Source organism: Rhinichthys klamathensis, unplaced genomic scaffold (genome assembly GCF_029890125.1).
Source record: "Rhinichthys klamathensis goyatoka isolate OS25496 unplaced genomic scaffold, OSU_Roscu_1.1 h1tg000240l_1, whole genome shotgun sequence".
NCBI lineage: Eukaryota > Metazoa > Chordata > Actinopteri > Cypriniformes > Leuciscidae > Rhinichthys > Rhinichthys klamathensis.
Genome location: NW_026606762.1, coordinates 2,281,523 through 2,305,579, shown reverse-complemented (window position 1 = coordinate 2,305,579; position 24,057 = coordinate 2,281,523). Strand labels below are relative to the sequence as shown.

The window sequence follows — 24,057 nt, the reverse complement described above, 5'->3', positions numbered from 1 at the left end:
GAACGCACCTCATGTTACATTAGTCCCCCCTCCCTGAAGGCGCTTCCCCACGCCATAACATATCCAACCGAGGAGGGAGGGAGGGATTCTGGAGGAGGGCGTGAGGCAGGAGAAGGGTAGGACACCAGAGATGACAGTGGGAGGAGCCAGGAGGAGAAGCCAGATCACAGCCAGGACGAAGGCCCACAGCGGAGTCAACGGAGGGAGGAGCCATGGTGGAGATTTGGGGAGGTTTAACCAGGGGGACAACTGACAGATATGATTTAAGTGGAAAACCAGGCGGAGATGGAGAGCTGATGAGACCACATGATATTGAAGTTTCAGGCGACCGAAGCGTAGCTGCAGTGACGAGCATTCGAGGTGGAGCGAGGGGGCGAGAGGACTGAGATGGAGCCGATGGGACTGAGGACCACGGTGAAGCCCGACAGAGCCGAAGGGGTGGAGTCCGTGACGTAGGCAGAGACCCGGAAGTCCATGGTCTAGGCAGAGTGAGGTCTGACCAAGGCGGAGCCAGAGGGACGAGGGAGCCTGATGGAGCTGTAAGGGCGATGGTACCATGTGGAGCCGAAGGAGGGAGGAGCCAAGGTGGAGTGATGGGCTGGGCGGCTAGAGGCGGAGCCCGGGGATCCTTGTGCTGAGACTGGAAGACCCAAGGCTGATACGTGGAGCAGAGTGGAGTCAGCGGAGGAGCCGAGGGACTGAAGGGAAACAGTGGAGACAGGGCTGAGGAACGGGCTATTATGGGCAGAGGAGGTGGGAGAGGGAGGCTGGGCGGGATCTTTGGAGACACTTGAGACTTGGAGCCAGGACCAGCGGAGACATAAGAGACTTGGCGGGGACACAGGGAAATAACCTCTTCCATTTCCTCATTATAAATCCCAGAGGCCATATGCAGCTCACCCTCAGCATCGGGTGTGTGGGCAAGGCTCCATTCCAATCCCACAATTTCCACGAGCACCCCCACTGGGATGCACAGTGTTGCCAGCTCACTCAGCTCAGCTCAGTCCTCTTATCAGGATCGAGTCTCCGTCTGCGGTGGACTCTGGCTTTAGATCCGTGCAGTGTGTGGGCGGTTGCTGGCTGAGCTCTGGGTCTGGAGTGAGGCTGGTGTTCTCATCCTCAGTGGGACAGATGGCGAACCGTTATTTACCAGCACCCACTCCATATATTCGGCGACCGTTCACTAGGAGGCGTGCCTTGGACCAGATCGTTCGTTTGGCATGTTAGATCTAAAAAGTCCCGAGTGTGGTGCTCCTGTAAACGATCCTCCTTCTCGAGGCAGGGAGGTTGGATGTCTGGGAAGTCCATTGGTGAGGGGGGGAGGAAAAATAAAAATAAATCCAATTTAGATTGGGTCTTTTGTTACGGTTCTATGGCTGTTAAGTAGTGCACAACGTTGGAGAATAAAATAAGTCTTTATTTCACACAGGAGAATCACGGAAAAACACAAACACTTCCAACATTAAATGTAAATGAGACCAAACACAGAACTGAGGAAACTCAGGGCTTAAATACAGGGAGAGTAATCAAGGTAAAACAGAACAGGTGTGTAAATTAATTAGGAACTATGGAAACTAAGGCCACATCCACACGAATTCAGAGCTTTCCCTATCCGATCATTTTTTTTTCCTCGTTAATTTTTTTTTCTGTAAACAAGGCGTCGTCTCAAGAAATATATGCGTACACACGAAACCACTGAAACTGACTGAAAACAATGTGGTATACATGCCAGACCAGTATGTGGCGCTGTAATTCTGCCACAGAGATACACTAAACAAGGAGAAGAAGATTTGGAGCATGCGCATAATCTTATACGAACCCAACACGACAGCAAGGTGAAGACGAAGATTGCTCAAGATTTTGCTTTAGTAAAGCTAATAGGCTCAGTAGCTTCTGCAGCACGAACACAAGCATATAGTCCGCCATTGTTGTTGCCTTTACGTGTGACGTAGCGGTGTGTGACTAATGCCAAAGTCCTTTTAGGCAAGTCATGCCACTCGGCCGCCATTTTGGCAATGACTAACAAGACCAGGCTCCTATCTAAATGAATGGGCAGAGAGTCAGAACTGCACTTTCACTGGTCACCGGGACATAAAAACTGCTTGTATAGAAACAGCAGTAAAATATGATAAAAATCGCTGAAAAAGTTTGATGACATTGCCCCAAAATAAGGTTTAAAAGGTATTTTTCCCCACAGGTTATACGTTTACTACGCATCTCGTCTCCGCTGTCGCAAACCTCAACTGTGCGCATGCGTCAGTGGAATCAGATGATAGGCTTACATGTTTCCCGGCTTGACTGTTAAAAGCAGACGATTGGCTTTCCAGCGGGAGGGGCGGGGCATGTGCATACAACCGCCATCTTTGGCGTTACGGGTTTTCCCTATATAGTTGTATTGAGGATTGAGGAAGTGGCATGTCTCTATATAAATTGTCTCTGCTAATGCTGACATGTGGTGTGATGACATCATCGTTTCACAAAATGTACGGATTGGCCGTACACAAGAAAACGCAAGGGTGTCGTTTTCAGATTTATCCACTCTGGGACCCGGTTTAAAAAAATAGCGGTTTCAGTGTCCCAAAACGCCGGATCCCTCTGGAAGAACACCAATACGATACAAAATTTGTACGTATACAGCTGAACGCGTCTCCGTGTGGACAAAAAATGCTAAAAAAATTTTTTAATGCAAAATATTTATAGCTTAAAGGAGTTTAAAGCAATATGATAGAAAATAAACTTTTTAATGGAAAATATAATACATTTTCATTATGCAATTTTGTATATATATTTATTACATACTTAATTTTGTATTTTTGTTATATATATATATAATATCACTTTTTTTTTGCAACACAAAAAAACAACTTGATGTCCTTCAAAATAGGCTTAAGTTTCGTTTGGTTTTGGGGGTGAAATATGACCCAGCCATGATTTTTAATTGAGACTTTCTTCCTAATCACCATTTTCAAGCACTCAGCCTTTCTTTGGAACATTTGGCCATTCATGATCATTTGAGCTCTACTTGTAGTGTTGTCTCCGTCAGCTGCTCTGACCAACAAAGAAGCCACTCTGTGACATTTTCTTCTCAATCACACGGTGCGTTGCACTGTTGTCGTGGTAACCAGGGGTGGTAACTCTGTGCTGGTGTCTGGTGACCTGGCAGAATAGTGGCTTGCAAAGTCGATTAGATTAGCACTGACCTGAGGCCTGTGGAAAGGAACGAGCTGTATCTCAAAGCATGATGCTTGACAGGCATGCTGGACGTTTGCGTAATTGGTCTGTGCTTGTGGGCTTTAGACAATTAGTTCCTCATACTGCATGGCTAAGTGAGCATTTGCTCAAGAGAGTATAGTATGACGCATGAAAGAAAAAAGAAGCACTTAATCATTTGTACACGGTTTGCACAAGCACAAAAATGATCTGTTTCTTCGCATACTGTTAAGTCTCAGCCACCCACACACACATAAAGCAGCATGTTAACCACATTACAACATCCTCGCAGCAGATAAAGCTTTATGCTCAAGGCCGCAGCTGTATTCCTGAGTTATCATACCGTTAAGTAGCTTTCACACTTCATGGATCACTTTTAACCCTTAATTCATCCATGTTTCACAGTTTGTTATTAATCTTGAGATGTCTCACTGCAAATGTGTAAGCCCTTGGTAAAACCAACTGGATTAATCCAGAATGTTTTAGGATTTTGAAAAACATAAAGAAACGTTATGATCTGTAATAATTACAGGATGATCCTGCATTATTTCTAGATCACTCTGTCAAATTATTCACCCTAATGATTTGCTCTCATCTGATATTGTCAAATTGATGATATCACAGAATATTAAGTATCTTTTAAACCCCAACTAAACAAGCCAGAGGCGACAGTGGCGAGGAAGAACCCAAATGATTATGATTCCATTCACAAGTCTGATTATGATAACTACATAAACCGTTTGAAAACATAAGGACAACTAACACAGCTGCTTCATCTAAATGTAAACTCTAAAAGAATATGACCTTCGAGCTGACAGAAAATAACCTTATTTTAATGAAATGTTTTAATTATTAATTAGTTTCGTGCCAAATCTTACCCCCGTTTTTTAAATCTTTTCGTGATAACTGGTTTAATAATATGGTTTAATGGTGCCTTTTCACCTTTGGACAGCTTCAAACCGCTTTCATTGGATGGAAAAGTTCCTTTGAGTTTGAGCTATTCAACTGTTCCTTTAAGATGCTGACGATTGAGTGTTTATTTTTCATCCTCCCCTTCAAGAAGAATCCTTGGCAAGTCATCCTCATTATTGATCCTGCTGTGATCTTCATTTTGTAGAGTGACAATCAGTGCGTTTACATGCGCACTCTCATAATGCCATTTAATTGTGATTAAACTTTACCTCATGTAAACGCAATACTTCGATTAAACTAATGCGATTAATAATAATATCCAGTACTTCCATAAAAATGATTAGGCTAACATGCGTGTATGCCTATCTGAGTGTGGTATAACCATACTTCTTAGCGAATAAACAGAATAATGAAAATGGCTTGTAAACTGGAGTGAAGAGTTCTGCTCATGTCATGTAAACTAGAGATGAATTTCTCAGCCGATTATTCAGAATGATATCGGCCGATACCGATAGTTTGTTTTTTCTTATGGATGAGAAATCTCTCCCGAATAATGCTGCAGTGCAAACTATAGGCCTACAGATAACACTCTCATTTGTTACACTATAATATTAGAGGTTAAAATTAACAATAGAGCTATTATATTCAACTGCTATTTATTTCCAGATATAATATTTACACTCAAATAAAAGCTGAAATGTTTGCAGTTACACGTACATATAAGGTAGTTTTGACATCTTTCCACGGTTGAAACACTGATTGAGTGATTACATGAGACATGATACGGATTTCGGTAAGTTGGACTGTATCTTTCAACATACCTTCTGATATTCATGCATGTTTTTCTAGAAGAATAAACTCGCTCTCCGCTTAAACTGAGGCGCTACAGCGATCTGTCACGTCACATTTAAGTAGTGATGTATGTCTCGAGAATCTCGGTCTTGTCACGGCCTTGACGGTCTTTGGTCTTGGTCTTGTCTTGGTCTCGGACCTCTCGGTCTTGTCTAGGTCTCGGTGTCTCAGACCGACATAGTGGTCGGCGGGGGATTTAGCAATATCAATATCCACGACGATATCCGCAACGGATTGAAGCGCGCGTCCGAGTGAAGACAGTGCGGTGCGCGAGCCGTAACCGCGCCACTGATCGCAGCGCGGCAACGAGCACTTTGATCACTTGATTTAAAAAACACATATCATGTACAGTTTTTGATGTATTAATATTTAGTAAAACATATCAGTGACATGATGGGTTGTAACTTCATTCAGGAGATTTTGGGTAACTGCACAACTGACATATGACTTTGAGCGCACCGCCAACGGTATGTGTGTGTGTGTGTGTGTGTAACCATAGCGACAAAACAACCAACTTTCGGATCCTGGACTTTAGCTTATAATTTCGTTTTTAAAAATATAATTATGTATTTAAAAGTTGCAGAATGGATTCATTTGGAGACTTCGAAATCGGCAGAGATAGGCAGGCAATGCAAAACAAAATCTTACAAGTTATTGCTTAGCTTCAACAACACTAGTCTGTTCCCCCCCCCCCCCCGGGTCTCGGTCTTGGTCTCGACTTGGTCTCGGTTTAGGCGGTCTTGACTACAAGTCTGCATTAAAGAGCGTCAAAATGCCATTTATTGTTTGAATTTCATGATAAAATGGTCAGAATTTGAAAGATGACACTTTGTTTCTTTTTAGAAGTAACAAAGCATAGAGATATTTGCAATTATTGGGTGAACGGCGCACTACAAATGTTTTTTACAGGGGAAACTGCATATCTGGCAACCCTGGCTTGAACTACGGGTGATTCATAGGGTCAAATAGAGCCAGCTTTTGTAGCTGTTTTTAGCTGTTAATGCGTTATTGTCGCATTAACTTGCCTTAACTAACTCAACACAAGAGATTTTCTTCACACACAGTGTGAGTTGCAGTCGGTCATGTTTTACGGCACCCTTTTGATTGACAGGATTATAAGCTGTTTTTAAACAATCGGCTGATGGCAGATAGTGAAAATAATTGCTTTTATCGGCCGATACCGATTGTTGGCCGATACATTGGTGTATCTCTAATGTAAACATCTTACAATAATCAGTGTAGACCTTACACTGATTATTAGAATAATCACATTATTGGTGCACATGTAAATGTATTCAATGGCTGTGTCCAAAATCACCCCCTATACCCTTAAAAAGGGCACTATTTGAAGGGACAGCAATTTATAGTGGTGTCCGAAACCGTAGTGGACGTTATCCAATGAGTGCCCTCGATAATGTCCCCTATGGCTACAAATGGCTGTTCCCTCATATAGTGCCCTTTCTAAGGGTATAGGGGCGATTTCGGACACAGCCTTAGTTTTTTTTTGGAGTGGGACAAAGGCCTCTCCATAAACAGTAGGATTAAAAGTAGACCTCTGAGTATTGGGAGACCATGCGCACTTTCATTTCTTTCTAATCACAGGCTTCTTGAAAGCCTTCCAGATTCCCCTGTGCTGATCTCATTGGTTGAGGACATGCAGTGCTGTGCGACTGAAAGCATAGTTTAATTTTGCTCTGATTAAGAAGGATGTGTGTAGAGCACTCTCTGAGTCACATTAGATGAACAAGTAAAACACTCTACTCTTATTTATGGGATGTGCCTAATTAGTTATATAAATAAAAAAAAAAGTTAAATAAAACTGTAAATTAAGCCATATTCAAACCTGTTGTAAAATAATTGATATACACACCTGTGTACATCAGTTCAATGTTAACACACCAAGGGCCAGATTTACTAACAGCTTGCTCCAGCGCAAACCCTCTTTTGGCGTTTGCACTAAAAGATTAAGGTGTTGACAGGGATAGTTTTGCGGCTGACCTCATTGTATATACATTTGTAGGGGTTTCCCTTTTAAACGCAATATTTATGGGAGTAAATGAATCATGCAAGGTGATTTACTAAGGTTTGTGTTAGTCAATGTACTGGTGTTTGCGCCATTATTTACCGCCATGTCTTAAACCAGACATTAATTTGCGCTGCTCTTGGTTAATTGCATTGGTCATTATGGAAATGACCCGGCTGTGTCCGTGTTCGGCACTTTTATTGAATTGCGCTCTCATGCTAATTTGCCCTGTTTGGTAAATCTGGCCCTATATGTACTAATGTTGCTAAATGAATCACTAGAGAGTTGAGATCAGAATGCTCTTGACCAAAAACCCAGAACACCCAAGTAACCGCATAGCAATGTAAAACTGCTTTTAATAGGTTATGGGAAAGACTGATGATATTTCCTGATTTTTTTTTTTTTTTTTTTTTGTGAGCAGCGTACCTTTGATTTAAGTTAAAGAGTAACCCAGATCATTATATTCAAACGGCTGAACAGAACGACCAGTCTGATAGTCAGAGACTGTATGTGCTCTTATGATGTGTCTGAAAAGAAACTAATAGTCTTCACAAGCTGTGCCGGCACCAGGCTTAAACTGCCACATAACACCAGGGAACACACTAATGTAAGGTCGCTCCGTGGTTCACGCTTGAAAATTAAATAGTTCAGAGCTGTTTCTTAGTCACAGCATGTGCTGTCCAACGACTGCTCATTTATAGATAGCGCAGAAATTGTTTTATGGCTTAAAATGCTTTATTTAATGCTGTAATGAATGCTAGTGAATTTCAATTTAATGATGTTCATTTTTAATAATTGACCAACGTGGTCCATCTGTTCCTGTGCAGTGCAGCCCTTGACCAGGTGTGTTATTTGAGTATTATTTGAGAGCGAAGGGAAGTGTGTTGAGTGCCAGCGGTCAGACTCCCATGACTTCAGTGTGCGGGAGGGGAATTCCTGAGGGTGAGATCCAGTGCCAACCTAAACTGATCTGAGGTCACCTTTTGTCTCTGCGATAATGAACAAGTTCAGGGTACAGATTGGGGAGAATTGTTCTCACAAGAGGAGTCTGGAATAACAATATGGCAGAGGCTATTTGCTATAGCGTTAAATGCTACACTTATAGCGATACACAAATAAAAAAACTATTATGGAATATTATATCCAGTAATGCAAACCACTCAACTTTTTGCCGTTTTGAATTGAAAATGTAGGCTATAATTTATGTACGGCCATTCGAGTGATTCATAACTAAACGTGACCAGAAACATTAGCAGACCAGTTTTTAACATATTTGGTATACGATTAAGAGTGAATGGGTCTCATTCATGAAACATTCGTAAATATACGAGTAAATATGAGAGTGATTTGCGCGTAAAGAGACCTTTTCCGAAAACTCATCTCCTGATTCACAAATACTTCGTGTACGTCAGACGTGATAGTGAAATGTGTGTGTGTGTTAATGAATTCCAATCAGTCGTAAATGGGACGCGTGTGCACGCTCATTCTCAATTACCATAAATCCCGCCCATTAAATCCGACTGACAACTATATATGGGCATCATATTATGACACCAAACGAAGGATTTCAACATGTCTTCTCAAAAGCGAATGAAAAAGAAACATTTCTCAGATGCAGAAATCGAACTTTTATTATCAGAAGTTCATTCAAAACACCACATTTTATTTTCAAGCGTAGGCTACATAGTGGCGTATCAGGTCCTAAAAAGAAAGCCAGCTTGGCAGCATTACAGATGCAGTTAATGGAGTTTCATCTGTTAATCAAACAGTCCCAGAAGTAAAAAGAAAAACCGTATGTAGTTACTATATATAATATTTTTTCAAAATGCTGTGTAAATATGTACCCGGTTAAGGTGAATTAAAATGCAGCCTTAGTTATTAATGAGCAAAACGTTCGGATGTTAAACTCACTCTTTGTGGCTGGGAGCAGGTGTAGATTTCTTTCGTACCAACTGACATTTGGAAAATACGAACATTTTAATAAATCCGAAAATTTACCCCAGAACCACTTTACACACGATTTACACAAAAATTCGTTCTGCTCGTGTTTCATGAATGAGACCCAATGTGTGCATATTTAAAAGAAATATTATTTGCATAGTTCAAAAACACAATTCTAGTATTCCCTAAAATTCCTTTAAATCCTTCAATTATTCAATTCCTTTATATAATAAGCCCATTACACCCCACACCAAAAAAATCACAGCCTTGATTATTACTAAATGCTGGAAGAACTAATTATAATAGAATTAAATATTATGAAGTCTGACATGGCTACGTGAAGAACGTTTTTTGTGCGTTTTCTACGTGATGAAATGATTTAGAAAGGAGACTTTGAAAATTCGATTTGTGCTGAAACTCCTCAGTGACTGTATTCTGTGCCTCTGGGGATATATTGAGGCGATCTTTCCACTGATGCGTTTTATTGCCTCCAATGCTGCATGACCACTGTGACTCATTCAGACACAATCAAGCCCTCCACATATTTGCAATACCGGTGAAATGAAGCTGAATCTGAGGGGCACGACTGGAGAAATGACCCTTGACGTTTAACGGGATGAGACGGCGGAAGGGATGATATCCGTACTTTGACATATTAATCGAACAGCAGTGGCATTAAAGGGTTAGTTCACCCAAAAATGAAAATGATGTCATTAATGACTCTCCCTCATGTCGTTCCAAGCCCGTAAGACCTCCGTTCATCTTCGGGACACAGTTTAAGATATTTTAGATTTAGTCCGAGAGCTTTCTGTCCCTCCATTGAAAATGTATGTACGGTTTACTGTCCTTGTCCAGAAAGGAAATAAAGACATCATCAAAGTAGTCCATGTGACATCAGTGGGTTAGTTAGAATGTTTTGAAGCATCGAAAATACATTTTGGTCCAAAAATGACAAAAACTACGACTTTATTCAGCATTGTATTGTCTTCCGGTTCTGTTGTGGATCACGAGTCCGCAGTGACGCCGCTGACGTGTTATCTGGTAACCAGTACACGGAAGACAATACAATGCTGAATAAAGTCGTAGTTTTTGTTATTTTTGGACCAAAATGTATTTTCAATGCTTCAAAACATTCTAACTAACCCACTGATGTCACATGGACTACTTTGATGATGTCTTTATTTCCTTTCTGGACAAGGACAGTATACCGTACATACATTTTCAATGGAGGGACAGAAAGCTCTCGGACTAAATCTAAAATATCTTAAACTGTGTCCCGAACGGAGGTCTTACGGGCTTGGGACGACATGAGGGTGAGTCATTAAAATTTCATTTTTGGGTGAACTAACCCTTTAAATAATTAAATCCCTGTGTCCTTTTGCCTTTAAAGCTTATGTGTTTTTGAGATGAGTTACATGCAGAAGTTTAATAGCATAGCAGGTCTTAACAAGTACCATTAACAATTCTGTAATACAGTTTAAAATCATCATATGAAATTAGTGTATGTGCCCTATGAGTGGAATACTCAGATCTGAGAAATGTAATCTTATGATGTTTTCGTAAGGAATTGACAGTAAAATGAAGTGAGTCTGAAGATTGATGAGCATGCATAGCCAAACTGACAGCTGGAACAATATACAGTGATGGAAACGATAACGAGTGTTTGAGACAGAAGGCAACATGCCACATTTTTCCAGACTCTATATCCGCATATAGCCGGTGCTTTTGAAGATGGTATCACCTGCATAAATGTATCAATGAATACTAATGATGCTCTTACAGAGACTGTTAACTTGCATTGTTAATGTTAACGGTCCTTGAACGGACACTTGCGGCACTCCGGCCTTTATCAGTGCTTATCTGAACATGAAACCCTAGCAATTATTTGTTTACAAAAATATATGAAATAGTTGGCTGTAACATACTAAAGACACTTTTGGTTTATAACAAGGATTTGTGGTGTGACGGGTGTCACCGTCTCTCCAGGATTACAGACGTTTGCCTTTGAGCAAGACTCTAGGTTTCTGTAGGAGACTGTGGATGAAAAACATATTTTGATTTGATTTGATTTGATTTGATTTGATTTACTTTATTAATCCCCCAGGGGCAAATTTATGTGTCACAACAGCATAGAAATACAATGAATAAATAAACAACAACAACAACAACAACAACAAACAACATACACAACAGCAACAAGTCTTGTTCTCAAGTATCAATTTTTCAAAGCACCATGATTATATACGACCAGAATAAATACATAAATATATATATATATCATCTCACATAACACTGATTATAAAATCTAATTGCGGTTGGGAAAAAAGACTTTCTAAAACGCTCTTTGTAGCAGTGTGGATGAATTAATCTTGAGCTGTAGGTAGTCACAAAGGCTCGCGATATTTCATTAAGAGGATGACAGTCATGATTAATCATAAGAGAAAGTTTTATCAATAATTTTTATCAATCATTTTATCCTGCACTATCTCCTCTAAAGTGGGTAATACACTCCCCACGACAGAGCCTGCCTTCTTTATGAGTTTATTTAACTTATTCTTCTCCTTTTCCATCAGTCCCCCTCCCCAACATGTGATAGAATACAAAATCACAGATGAGACTACAGAGTCATAGAACGTCTTAAGTAGTACCTGACGTACCCCAAAGGATCTCAGACGTCTTAACAAATGAATACGACTCTGACCCTTCTTATAAACATGCATTGTATTATCAGACCAGTTGAGCTTGTTGTTCAGATATACACCCAAATACTTGTAAGTTGTTACAATCTCAACTTCTGACTCTGTTCAATTTACTGGTACCGCTTTCTGAGGAAGTCTACTAAAATCAACCACTATTTCCTTTGTCTTACTAGCATTTAGCCTGAGACCGTTTTAAAAACACCAGTCCACAAAGTTCTTTATTAGCTCCCTATATTCACTCTCATCGTGGTGCTTTATACAGCCAACTATTACAGAATCATCAGAAAATTTCTGAAGATGACAAGATTTAGAATTATACTGAAAGTCTGATGTATAAAAAGTGAACAAAAATGGTGCTAAAACCGTCCCTTGAGGAACTCCAATGCTGCACTTCACTACTTGAGACACACAGTCCTGCATCCTCACATACTGTGGTCTATTAGAGAGATAATCAGTTATCCAGTTGGCCATACCCTGATGTACTCCAACATTTTCCATCTTACTTCGTAGTAGTGAAGGCTGAATAGTATTAAATGCACTAGAGAAATCAAAGAATGTAATTCTAACTGTGCTGTCCGGGGTCTCGATATGAACCTGTGTTAAAAGGCAGTTAACTGTTTATGCCCATGACATTTTGAATTATTAAGTTTTATTACAATCCAGTGGTTTGAAACTACTTTCTTTTTTTTTTTTTGACTTTAGAAAGCTGATGCCAGGGTCTCTTAAGGCCCTGACTAGCAGCTGTCATGTTTATTCATTTATTGATTCATCCAGTTAACAGTCACTTTGCAAGATGTGGACATACTGTATCATGCATCCCCCACATAACCTGTGGGCACAGGTTCATATTCATATTCAGGGTTGCCAGGTCTGTGCAACAAAAGTAGCTCAATGGCCAGTCAAAAGTAATCGCATCAGCCGATTATAATTTTACCTGCGGCAACAACTTAAAAGTAGCCCTTGACGACACTGTTCATATTGCAATGAACATGAGGAGGCAAAGTCGGAAAGTCCTCAGTTTTTTGTGTGTGTTGTTTTTATGCTTTATTTTAATCTAATGTAAATTAATTTTACTCCTACTGTTGACACATTTTCCTAGTTAAAGAAACATTTGGCTTACTTGCCGTTTAAAAAAAAAAAAATCTGTCTGGTTGTGCACTGGTCCCGATGTCCTGTGAATACCAATCTTTCTTTAGGTTGTATTTAATTTTATCACTGTCTGACCACTAGTAAAAATAACCTTTTCATCCTCAAATCTTATTAAAGGTACCATACAAGTTTTAGACAAGCCTAGCTAATTGTACCTTTGTTTGAAAGGGCACCAGCTGTGTTAGTGTAGCTCATTTTCCTGGTGTTAGAAGCTACATCTCCATCTCTATCTATCTATCTATCTATCTATCTATCTATCTATCTATCTATCTATCTATCTATCTATCTATCTATCTATCTATCTATCTATCTATCTATCTATCTATCTATCTATCTATCTATCTATCTATCTATCTATCTATCTATCTATCTATCGATCTATCTGTCTGTCATCTATCTATCTGTCTGTCTGTCTATCTGTCTGTCTGTCTGTCTGTCATCTATCTATCTATCTATCTATCTATCTATCTATCTATCTATCTATCTATCTATCTATCTATCTATCTATCTATCTATCTATCTATCTGTCTGTCTGTCTGTCTGTCTGTCTGTCTGTCTGTCTGTCTGTCGTCTATCTGTCATCTGTCTGTCTGTCTGTCTGTCTGTCTGTCTGTCTGTCTGTCTGTCTGTCTGTCTGTCTATATATCTATCTATCTATCTATCTATCTATCTGATTACATTAGTTTGATTGCTGATTGTGACTCTGCTGCCCTCTTTAGTCTTGTCTGTGGTGTTACACACTTGACAGTGACACGAGTCAATACGGAGCTTAAGCATGAGCAAAAGCACATTTGTTGGACTTAATGAGTTTTTTTATGTGATTTGTTGTGTTAACCTGTAGGTGAAGGAAGCCATGCAGAGAATCCATGACAGAGGAAACATAGGCAAGCTCATTTTGGATGTGGAAAAGTCTCCTACGCCTTTGGTGAGTGAGTCATCTGAAAACCTGCCTTTGAATTTAGACCAGTGTTTCTAAGGCAAGCAAAACATTATGTGCAAAACAATATAATTACCATGTCATCTATTGGTGCCGCCTTTTCATTTTTCTGTTTTCAGAACGTCTAGCATTGTTCAGTTTTCCAACATTATTATTTTTTTATATTCAGTGTACACACTCTCCAAGACTGTGAGAGAGAAAAGAAATGTTCTTTTATGAAGCACAAAGGCAGATTTGAATAATGCACCTGTTTAGAAGGAACAAAAATGATATTGTGACACTGATCCTCGAGTCAGGTGACATCACCTCAGCAGTTTCCATGGAGACTGTGCCTTATGACGCTGTTCTCAGAGGAGAGTCATAAATAGTGCAAATAGTGGCGTACAACATTATGTTCTCATGAAATCTACCTTTAGTGTCCTTATTTAAACCGGCGAGAAACTGAAGAGGAACATCTGAAAAAATAGTTTTCAATTTCTGTCCCCTCCAAGAAGACGATTTTATTGTGTGTGTGTGTTGATTTCTTGATCTGCTGCATCTTAGATGTTTCTCCTTAAAAATGGAAGGTTTTAGAAGAAGAAACAACTGATAATGTCTAAACTGTTGCTCATAGCTCAGGACCCTTAAAGTATTAGTTCACCCATAAATGAAAATGATCCCATAATTTTCCTCGCCCTCAAGCTATCCTAAGTGTATATGACTTTCTTTCTTTCTTCTTTCTTCAGTTAAATAAAAAAATATCCTTGATATTTTGAAGCCAAAAAAAGCACATCCATGATCCATCATAAAAGTAATCCATACGGCTCCAGTTAATAAAAGCCATCTGAAGCAAAGCGATGCGTTTTTTTAAGAAAAATATCAATATTCATAACTTTATAAACTATAATCACTGGCTTCGGGTAACGGCCATAAGAGAGTCTAGTTCCGGCTGAAGACTGACCTCTGACCCGACGCGTGACGAGTGACCTCTTCATGAATTCGAAGTCTAAAACGAGAATTTTTAAAGAGAAATGTGGGAGGAGCTTGAGTTTGTGGCCCTGTTTGTTTGAACTGCGAGAGGTTTCAAAGCTTAGGGCCGTTACATAGTCAACGCGAGCAAGCAACTCGAGTGACGCGCTCCCTTTCATAGTCTAAACAGTGGACGCAAGCAGACGCAAGCGTCACGGGCGATGCGTGAAATGCAATACACCGCTCACTCAACAGGGGGAAGTAGAGTTGGGTGATATTAGTTGAGTCGGATAGGTGGTATTCAGATCAAAATGGCAACTGAAGAGGAGTGCATATTGCTGATTTTACATCGGCGGCTACAAAGGCAGCGCAGAGATAGGCGGTGGTATGTTCGCCCTTTAAAGGAGAACTCCGGCACAAAATGAACCTTTGGTCTAATTACACATTGTTACCTAGTCAACCGTTATCTGAGATTTGTTTTCATGATTATCGAATGTAAATAGTTTTATCTCTAAAAACAGTTTAGCCTATAAAGCTAGTATAACGCTAGTATATTGGGCATAGTGTAAGGACAAATAAAAATCGCTTGTTAATACCACTAACAAGGCTGAAAATAGCCCCACACTAACACGGTAGCATAATGAGGGTCCCTACCTTCAAACCGAAGCATTGAGAACTTTGTCAGTGTCCAGACAGTTTAATAAGAAGATATTTTATACATACAGTCAACTTCGCGTATACAGGCAGAAGCCATCTTTGAAAAACAGTCTATACCAGTCGATCTACGAACGCCGATCCAAGTGCGCTGGTGAGATGTGAACGAGCTATAAGTTGTGATAAGGTGAGCGCGAACAGCAGGCTTGGATCGGCGTTCGTAGATCGACTGGTATAGACGGTTTTTCAAAGATGGCTTCTGCCTGTATACGCGAAGTTGACTGTATGTATAAAATATCTTCTTATTAAACTGTCTGGACACTGACAAAGTTCTCAATGCTTCGGTTTGCATGTAGGGACCCTCATTATGCTACCGTGCTAGTGTGGGGCTATTTTGAGCCTTGTTAGTGGTATTAACAAGCGATTTTTATTTGTCATTACTCTATGCCCAATATACTAGCGTTATACTAGCTTTATAGGCTAAACTGTTTTTAGAGATAAAACTATTTACATTCGATAATCATGAAAACAAATCTCAGAGAACGGTTGACTAGGTAACAATGTGTAATTAGACCAAAGGTTCATTTTGCGCCGGAGTTCTCCTTTAAACCGAAGAAGAGATCAGGATGGGGAGTTTGTGTCTCTTCCACTTTTTGTGCGCCTCAGTAAATTTGTCACGGGCACTTTTCCCAGTCTGTTTTCACCTTATCTATCTACAGTCTTTCCCATCGCGGTTGCAACCTCTCTCCAGGCATTTTCCAACGCTATTTTATTTGGAGTGTAATTGCGATGAACTGTCAGATAAATGCGGATGTGTACGTATAAGCTCGCATAATTTTTCCTCTTCGCCCGCCATTGTATTCAAACCTTCTTCTGTAAACATAATATACTTGAATTAGGCTCAATCCCAATTCACCCCTTGGCCCTACCCCTTGTTTTCGAGTGTACCCCTTGGCCCTTAAAACAGAGTTACAAGGGCCAAGGGGTTGAAATATTCCCCTACGAAATGGAACAACCCTTCATGAACCCGATACGTCATCAGTCGTCGGCGATGGCTCTGCCGTTACGGAGTTTTTACTGGATTTCTCCATGACAACGACTGACAATCAGCGCAGCTGCTCTTAACTTTGAGGAAACATGATGTTTATAACGTTCCTTCCTCGAAATGTATGACTTTTCTGTTTCGGAAAGGTAATTTATTATACAATTTCTTAATTTAAATGACTATATCATTATTATAAGAGTAAATAAAGTGCACGGTGGTGTCATCTGGCGCTAAATTTAAATGTTTAACCGTTTGTGAAGCCATCTCGCCGGTGATTCGCGATGTATTCTGCGAACTTTCTCGTAGCCCTTTAGAGTGTGCCTCTGAAAAATCTCCGTTTCGAGGGCTATGTAGACCTACCCCTCGATCTAAACAAGAATCGGGACACCCTACCCCTTGACGTGAACGCGCAAAACGGAATGGGTGGATTGGGATTGAGCCTTAATGTACAATACTTGCAATGTCGCCCCCACCGACAACGCATAGTATTGCGTGCATCGGTGCGTCGCGTATCAAAAACTAGGACGACACATTTGGCTACGCATAGACGCATAAGGGCCGTTACATAGTCAACGCGAGCAAGCGACGCGAGCTACACACTCCTTTTCATAGTACGCAAGCGTCACGGGCGATGCGTGAAATGCAATACACCGATCACGCAACAGGGGGTAGTAGAGTCTAGAGTCGGGTCACGTGACATTTAGATCAAAATGGCATCTGAAGAGGAGTGCATATTGCTGATTTTACACATAGACAGTAAAAGAAATGGACAGAGCGACCCCATTGATTTCAACGGAGAAGACTTGAAGCCCGATTATTGCACTTCCTGTCTGATGTCTGAGCGACTGCGCAGGCTCAAACTGAGCGTGACGACAGTCTGGCAGTTGAAAATCTTATAGTAGCTGTGCCAAGACAAATCTGAATCACCTAATTCCTCAAAAACGTTGTCGTAATATTTTGTCCCATTGCTTTTATAGACTCTCTATTTATGGGCTTCTACCTTGACTTTGTGCCTCCATGTCCTCCTGATTGGCTCATAGACAGTTAAAGATTGCCTGCGAGCTTCTCCTCCTGTCTATACGGTAATGTCTCTATTGTGCGACAGAAAGTCCCGTGGTTATGACGCAATCTTTAGCCTATTTTAAAAAAAACGGCTTCTACGGGGCTATAACATAAGATACAAAGTAATGGAACATTTTATACATTGTCGTGTTTCTTTAGAAATTAATAATGGACAAATGAAGTCTTTGGACGCCTCAGATGTAAAGTTATTCGCTGTCAAAGTGACGCCAAAGTGAATGGAAGGCAATGGGATGCTAACAGCAGGCGATGGTCTGCTACAATGGCGGCTCCCGCGAGGCTTCAACTTCCGGCTGATGGATTACCCCCTTGATTTTACATCGGCGGCAGCATTTTTCACCTTCTCCACGGTCTTTCCCATCGCGGTCACAACCTCTCTCCAGGCATTTTCCAAAGCAAATTTATAGGAATGTAATTGTGGCGAACTGTCAAATATATGCGGATGTATACGAACAAGCTCGCATAACTTTTCCTCTTCGCCCGCCATTGTATTCAAATCTTCTTCTTCTGTAAACATAATAATATACCTTTTTATGTACATTACTTGCAATGTCGCCCCCACCGACAACACATAGTATTGCGTGGATCGGTGCGTCACGTATCAAAAACTAGGATGACACATTTGGCTACGCATCGACGCATAATGCCGGCCGAAGCGTAGCGATTTGTAGCCTCGCGCACACGTATGCGTACCGATGCGTTGACTATGTAAGGGCCCTAATGGTGGCCGAAGCGTAGCGATTTGTAGCCTCGCGCACACGTATGCGTACCGATGCGTTGACTATGTAAGGGCCCTTATGGTGGCCGAAGCGTAGCGTAGCCTTGCAGACGCGTATGCGTACCGATGCATTGACTATGTAAGGGCCCTAATGGTGGCCGAAGCGTAGCGTAGCCTTGCGGACGCGTATGCGCACCGATGCGTTGACTATGTAAGGGCCCTAATGGTGGCGCATCGGTACGCATGGTTGGAATGGTTGTTTTTGTTTTTTCCAGCTGTTACCTGAATTACAGGACTGTAGTTATGCAACATATTGATACTATTAGGCTATTATAGACATTTAACTGCTTGTTTTGAACTTCATGCATGTGTATTGAATGTTAAACAAGTTCATAATGATAACAAACAAGACTGTTTATCGTGGTGATGTGTAGCCTACAGAGGCTTCGCACAGACAGTGAATGAGAGAGATTGGCAGAGCGCGTGCGGATTACCTGCGTCTGTCTTTGAAGTCATATGTATTCGTGAAAAAGGTTGCCGTGTCAAAGGAAAGCGAAATATTTGTCGTATCATCCTTTTAACGTTCACGTCACGGGTATTTACCATAAATGCGCGTCAGCAGCAGCGCTGGTCAGCATTCCACAGCGCGAGGAAGCCCCGGTGAAATAAAATCAGCGAGTCACGCATTGAATCAATGCCATATTGGTCTCTAATAAGTGAAGCATCAGCTTCAGCGTTACCCATGCGGCGCATTGCTGCTCAGCTGAGCCTTGAAAAGTGGAACTCAAAGTTAAAAATAATTAACACCTTGTTTCATTACATCTCTTTTAATGAATCAGCTTTTTTGAACGTGTTCGTTGAATGAACGAATGACTCACTCAAAGCCCGTTGTTGTAACAGTGTGCGCGCTGAGTGAAAGCCTTTGCATACAGGGATCTCCCAGTCGCGGCAAGTTAAAGTTCACGGGGAAAATGTAAGCCTATTATTAAATCGATCCTCTGAGTTACGGATTGATCTTTAGAAATTAATATGAAAAACGATTCAGAATTGGTGAATCGATTTTTTCAACACAGCCCTAGTATGCGTACCGATGTGTTGACTATGTAAGGGCCCTAATGGTGGCCGAAGCGTAGCGTAGCCTTGCGGACGCGTATGCGTACCGATGCGTTGACTATGTAAGGGCCCTAATGGTGGCCGAAGCGTAGCGTAGCCTTGCGGACGCGTATGCGTACCGATGCGTTGACTATGTAAGGGCCCTAATGGTGGCCGAAGCGTAGCGTAGCCTTGCGCACGCGTATGCGTACCGATGCTTTGACTATGTAAGGGCCCTAATGGTGGCCGAAGCGTAGCGTAGCCTTGCGGACGCGTATGCGTACCGATGCGTTGACTATGTAAGGGCCCTAATGGTGGCCGAAGCGTAGCGTAGCCTTGCGGACGCGTATGCGTACCGATGCGTTGACTATGTAAGGGCCCTAATGGTGGCCGAAGCGTAGCGTAGCCTTGCGCACGCGTATGCGTACCGATGCGTTGACTATGTAAGGGCCCTAATGGTGGCCGAAGCGTAGCGTAGCCTTGCGGACGCGTATGCGTACCGATGCGTTGACTATGTAAGGGCCCTAATGGTGGCCGAAGCGTAGCGTAGCCTTGCGGACGCGTATGCGTACCGATGCGTTGACTATGTAAGGGCCCTAATGGTGGCCGAAGCGTAGCGTAGCCTTGCAGACGCGTATGCGTACCGATGCGTTGACTATGTAACGGCCCTAATGGTGGCCGAAGCGTAGCGTAGCCTTGCGCACGCGTATGCGTACCGATGCGTTGACTATGTAAGGGCCCTAATGGTGGCCGAAGCGTAGCGTAGCCTTGCGCACGCGAATGCGTACCGATGCGTTGACTATGTAACGGCCCTAATGGTGGCCGAAGCGTAGCGTAGCCTTGCGGACGCGTATGCGTACCGATGCGTTGACTATGTAAGGGCCCTAATGGTGGCCGAAGCGTAGCGTAGCCTTGCGCACGCGTATGCGTACCGATGCGTTGACTATGTAAGGGCCCTAATGGTGGCCGAAGCGTAGCGTAGCCTTGCGCACGCGAATGCGTACCGATGCGTTGACTATGTAACGGCCCTTACGCTACTCCTACATCATACGTCATGCGTCGGGTCAGAGGTCACTCTTCCACCAGAATGTTTGATTTCAATCTGAGATCTCTGACTTATTGCAGCAGTCTAGCACAACTGTTGGGATCTGGACCTTCAGACGGTCAGTCAGCCTGTGTTGATTTCCCATTTCTCTTTCAGATGGCCAATGATAGCACAGAGACCAGTGAAGCAGGAGAGGAGGAAGAGGAACAAGAGGGAGACATTGACAACAAGGAGCGAATGCCCTTCATTCAGTGAACCCCGACACGACCAGAGACTGTCCTGAACCTGAGCTCAGCTCTCTGACCCCGTGCCGTTGTGAAACGTATGTCTGTGTCATGTGTTTGCTCTGTTGTTTGTCTGTATCTTTTGGACGATGCAGTCAGAAATACCCCAAAACACTAATTGTGCTGTTAAATGTTACTTAATGCAGTGTTGAATTGTTGCAGTGTTTCAGGCCAAAACGTTATTATAGGATTGACTTTTCTTGAATGCCTTTTGCAGCCTTTCGGATGTTTTATTTGGCCCTGTCTATCAGTGGATTGACAGATTGCTGCAGTCAAAGTCCAGAATTAACACTTGCAAAGACACAGATGGTTTTGGCAAGTAAATGAAATTGTAACTTTATAAGGAACTGCAGTTCAAAACAGTAGTAGGATTGATAGTATGACTCTCACTGATATATGTGAGTTTAAATCTTCTAACTCTTCTTATGACTTTTACCTCAGTGGGCAATTTACCATCAAGTGTTTATTAAAGGGATAGTTCACTTAAAAATGAAACTTTTGTCATCATTTACTCACCCTCAAGTTGTTTCAAACCTGTATGAATTTCTTTCTTCTGTTGAACACAAAGGAAGATATTTTGAAGAATGTCGGAAACCAGACAGTTGGACCCCATTGACTTCAATAGTAGGAAAAAGAATACTATGGAGGTCAATGGGGCCCTACTGTCTGGTTTCCAACATTCTTCAAAATATCTTTGTGTTCAACAGAAGAAAGAAATGTATACTGGTTTCAAACAACTTGAGGGTGAGTATATGATGACAAAAGTTTCATTTTTAAGTGAACTGTTCCTTTAAGGAAAATATTTTTTGGAATGTTGCTCACAATAAAAGAATATTCACTACAAATGAAAGGGATGAATACCCCAAAAAAGTCAATTCTCTCATCATTTACTCGGCCTTGTGTCCTTCCAAATTTGCGGAACACAAAAGAAGATATTTTTTGAGGAATGTTGGAATGGATGTCTGATAAAAGCCTTGAAGCTGGCAGAAAAATAAAGTCGGTTTACAGTGTGTGTTGCACTTTTCTCTTTTTTGAAGAATGTTAGCAACCAATTACTTCCATTGTACGGACAAACATTTTTTTTTTTTTTGTCATACAGGTTTGGAAAGACATAAGAGTGAGAAAATGATAACAGAATTGTATTTTTTGTGTGAACTATCCCTTTAAGCTTTGTGGACCACATTAGTTGTGGCATAATGTTAATTATCACAAAAAATCATTTTGACTCTTCTTAAATTATTTATATATATATCAAGGTTACAGTGAAGGACTTACTATAGAAGTCAAATAGGGCCCGTTTTTAGAGGATTTAAAAGCAGAAATTTGAAGCTTATAATTTTATAAAAACACTTACCTTACTATTCTGATATTCGAGCTATGAAGCTGTTTACATTTGTATAGTTATCGTAGGGTTATAGGTTTTACGTTTACGTAAGTGATTATTTTAACGTTTATAGATTGGCCCCTTTCACATCCATTATGAGTCTCACTGTGACCCAGATTGTGTTTTTTGTAATGAAAAGGAGGGACGAGTAGAAATGAATTTTTGTGGTAATCAACATTATGCCTCAAATGCTGTAAACTTGAACACAGAACCTGATTTCACATGTTCCTGGATCAGTATTACAATCAACCATTCAGATTTGAGGGACAAGTTTACAGTTTTTGTCAAGTTTAGGCTTAAAGCCAGGGTTAGGAGCTCCTACATGTGTGTTATTCACCAGTCCCCTCTGATTTTAGGGATAACTTACAGTATGAGTTGGGTTTAGGGGTTAGGACTACATTTTCAGACAGTAATGTTGTTCCACGATCAACAAAGTATGTGGGACCAGGAACGTGTCTAACTCTGCAAAATCAAGACGTGCAAACTTGCATGTTCCTTTACGAAAAAAAAAAGTATATCGGATATTTTTCTGACAGGTGCAATGTTTCAGAATATGGCTCAAATATGATTCACATATGAGTAACACGGTGAACACAAGGAAAAACAAGTACATGCAACCATTGTCATATGGACAAACGTTTTTTTTTTTACAAAAATATATTTATTTTATTAAATTAATGCCATAAATTATCTCAATTCACATGCCATTGTTAGGTGTGGCAAGTTAATTTTGGACACTGGTTGCAGTGCTTCTGGTGTGTGTGTGTGTGTGTGTGCGAGTGAGTGAGCGTGTGTGTGTGTCTGTCTGTGAGCGAGCGAGCGAGCGTGTGTGTGTGTGTGTGTGTGTGTGTGTGTGTGTGTGTGTGAGTGTGTGTGTGTGTGTGTGTTTGTGTGTGTGTTTGTAGAGTTCTGCACATGCATCTGTGTTACCGTTTGTTCATCTCAGAACACATTCTGGTGTGTGTGTGTACGAGTGAGCAAGCGAGTGTGTGTGTGTGTGTGTGAGTGAGTGAGAGAGAGAGATAGTGTGTGTGTGTGTAGAGTTCTGCACAGGCATTTGTGTTACCTTTTGTTAATCTCAGATCACATTCTGGTGTGTGTGTGTGAGTGAGAGAGAGAGATAGTGTGTGTGTGTGTGTGTGTGTGTGTGTGTGTGTGTAGAGTTCTGCACAGGCATCTGTGTTACCTTTTGTTCATCTCAGATCACATTCTGGTGTGTGTGTGTGTACGAGTGAGCGAGTGTGTGTGTGTGTGTGTTTGTAGAGTTGTGCACAGGCATTTGTGTTACCTTTTGTTAATCTCAGATCACATTCTGGTGTGTATGTGTGAGTGAGCGAGTGAGTGAGTGAGTGTGTGTGTGTGTGTGTGTGTGTGTGTGTGAGTGAGAGAGAGAGATAGTGTGTGTGTGTGTGTGTGTGTAGAGTTCTGCACAGACATCTGTGTTACCTTTTGTTCATCTCAGATCACATTCTGGTGTGTGTGTGTGTGTGTGTGTGTAGAGTTCTGCACATGCATCTGTGTTACCGTTTGTTCATCTCAGATCACATTCTGGTGTGTGTGTGTGTGTCTACGAGTGAGCGAGTGAGTGTGTGTGTGTGTGTGTGTGTGTAGAGTTCTGCACAGGCATCTGTGTGATCTTTTGTTCATCTCAGATCACATCTGAACATATTATTTAAGCCTTTAAAAAGACATTTAAATGAGTTGTCATGATCAGTATTGTCCTTAAAGAAACAGTTCACCTCAAAACTCATCATTTACTCACCTCACCAGACCCATATGACTTGCTCTCCTATGAAGATTGTTCACCCTGCTCGTTTCCATACAGTGGGTGAGTAAATGATGACAGAACTGTGTTTTTTGGGTGAACTGTCCCTTTAAAGAATCATGAGTAAATGTTCAAAGTCTGGTATCATCTTCAAACTAATAACCAACAACAACAAACATGAAAAATACATTCTTAGTGCCTTATCTGCACTGAGGACCAGAAGGCTTTTTCTTTTTGTATTTCATGGAGAATAGACATTTTAATGAAATTATTTAATGATTTAAATCTATTCTGGCCTACATATACCTCATAAATGATA

The 24,057-nt window shown here is 41.3% G+C and overlaps 1 protein-coding gene across 1 annotated transcript in view; it reads left to right on the top strand.

The window, feature by feature from the left end:
- The window catches only part of vat1l (vesicle amine transport 1-like), a 42,184-nt gene extending 21,396 nt beyond the window's left edge, over positions 1–20,788 (top strand). Inside the window, exons 8-9 of the mRNA XM_056265778.1 lie at positions 13,628–13,711; positions 20,462–20,788. Of these exons, the coding sequence (XP_056121753.1) occupies positions 13,628–13,711; positions 20,462–20,560 (183 nt within the window). The 3' untranslated portion in view covers positions 20,561–20,788. The remainder of the gene's footprint in view (positions 1–13,627; positions 13,712–20,461) is intronic.
- The last annotated feature ends 3,269 nt before the right edge of the window (positions 20,789–24,057 follow it).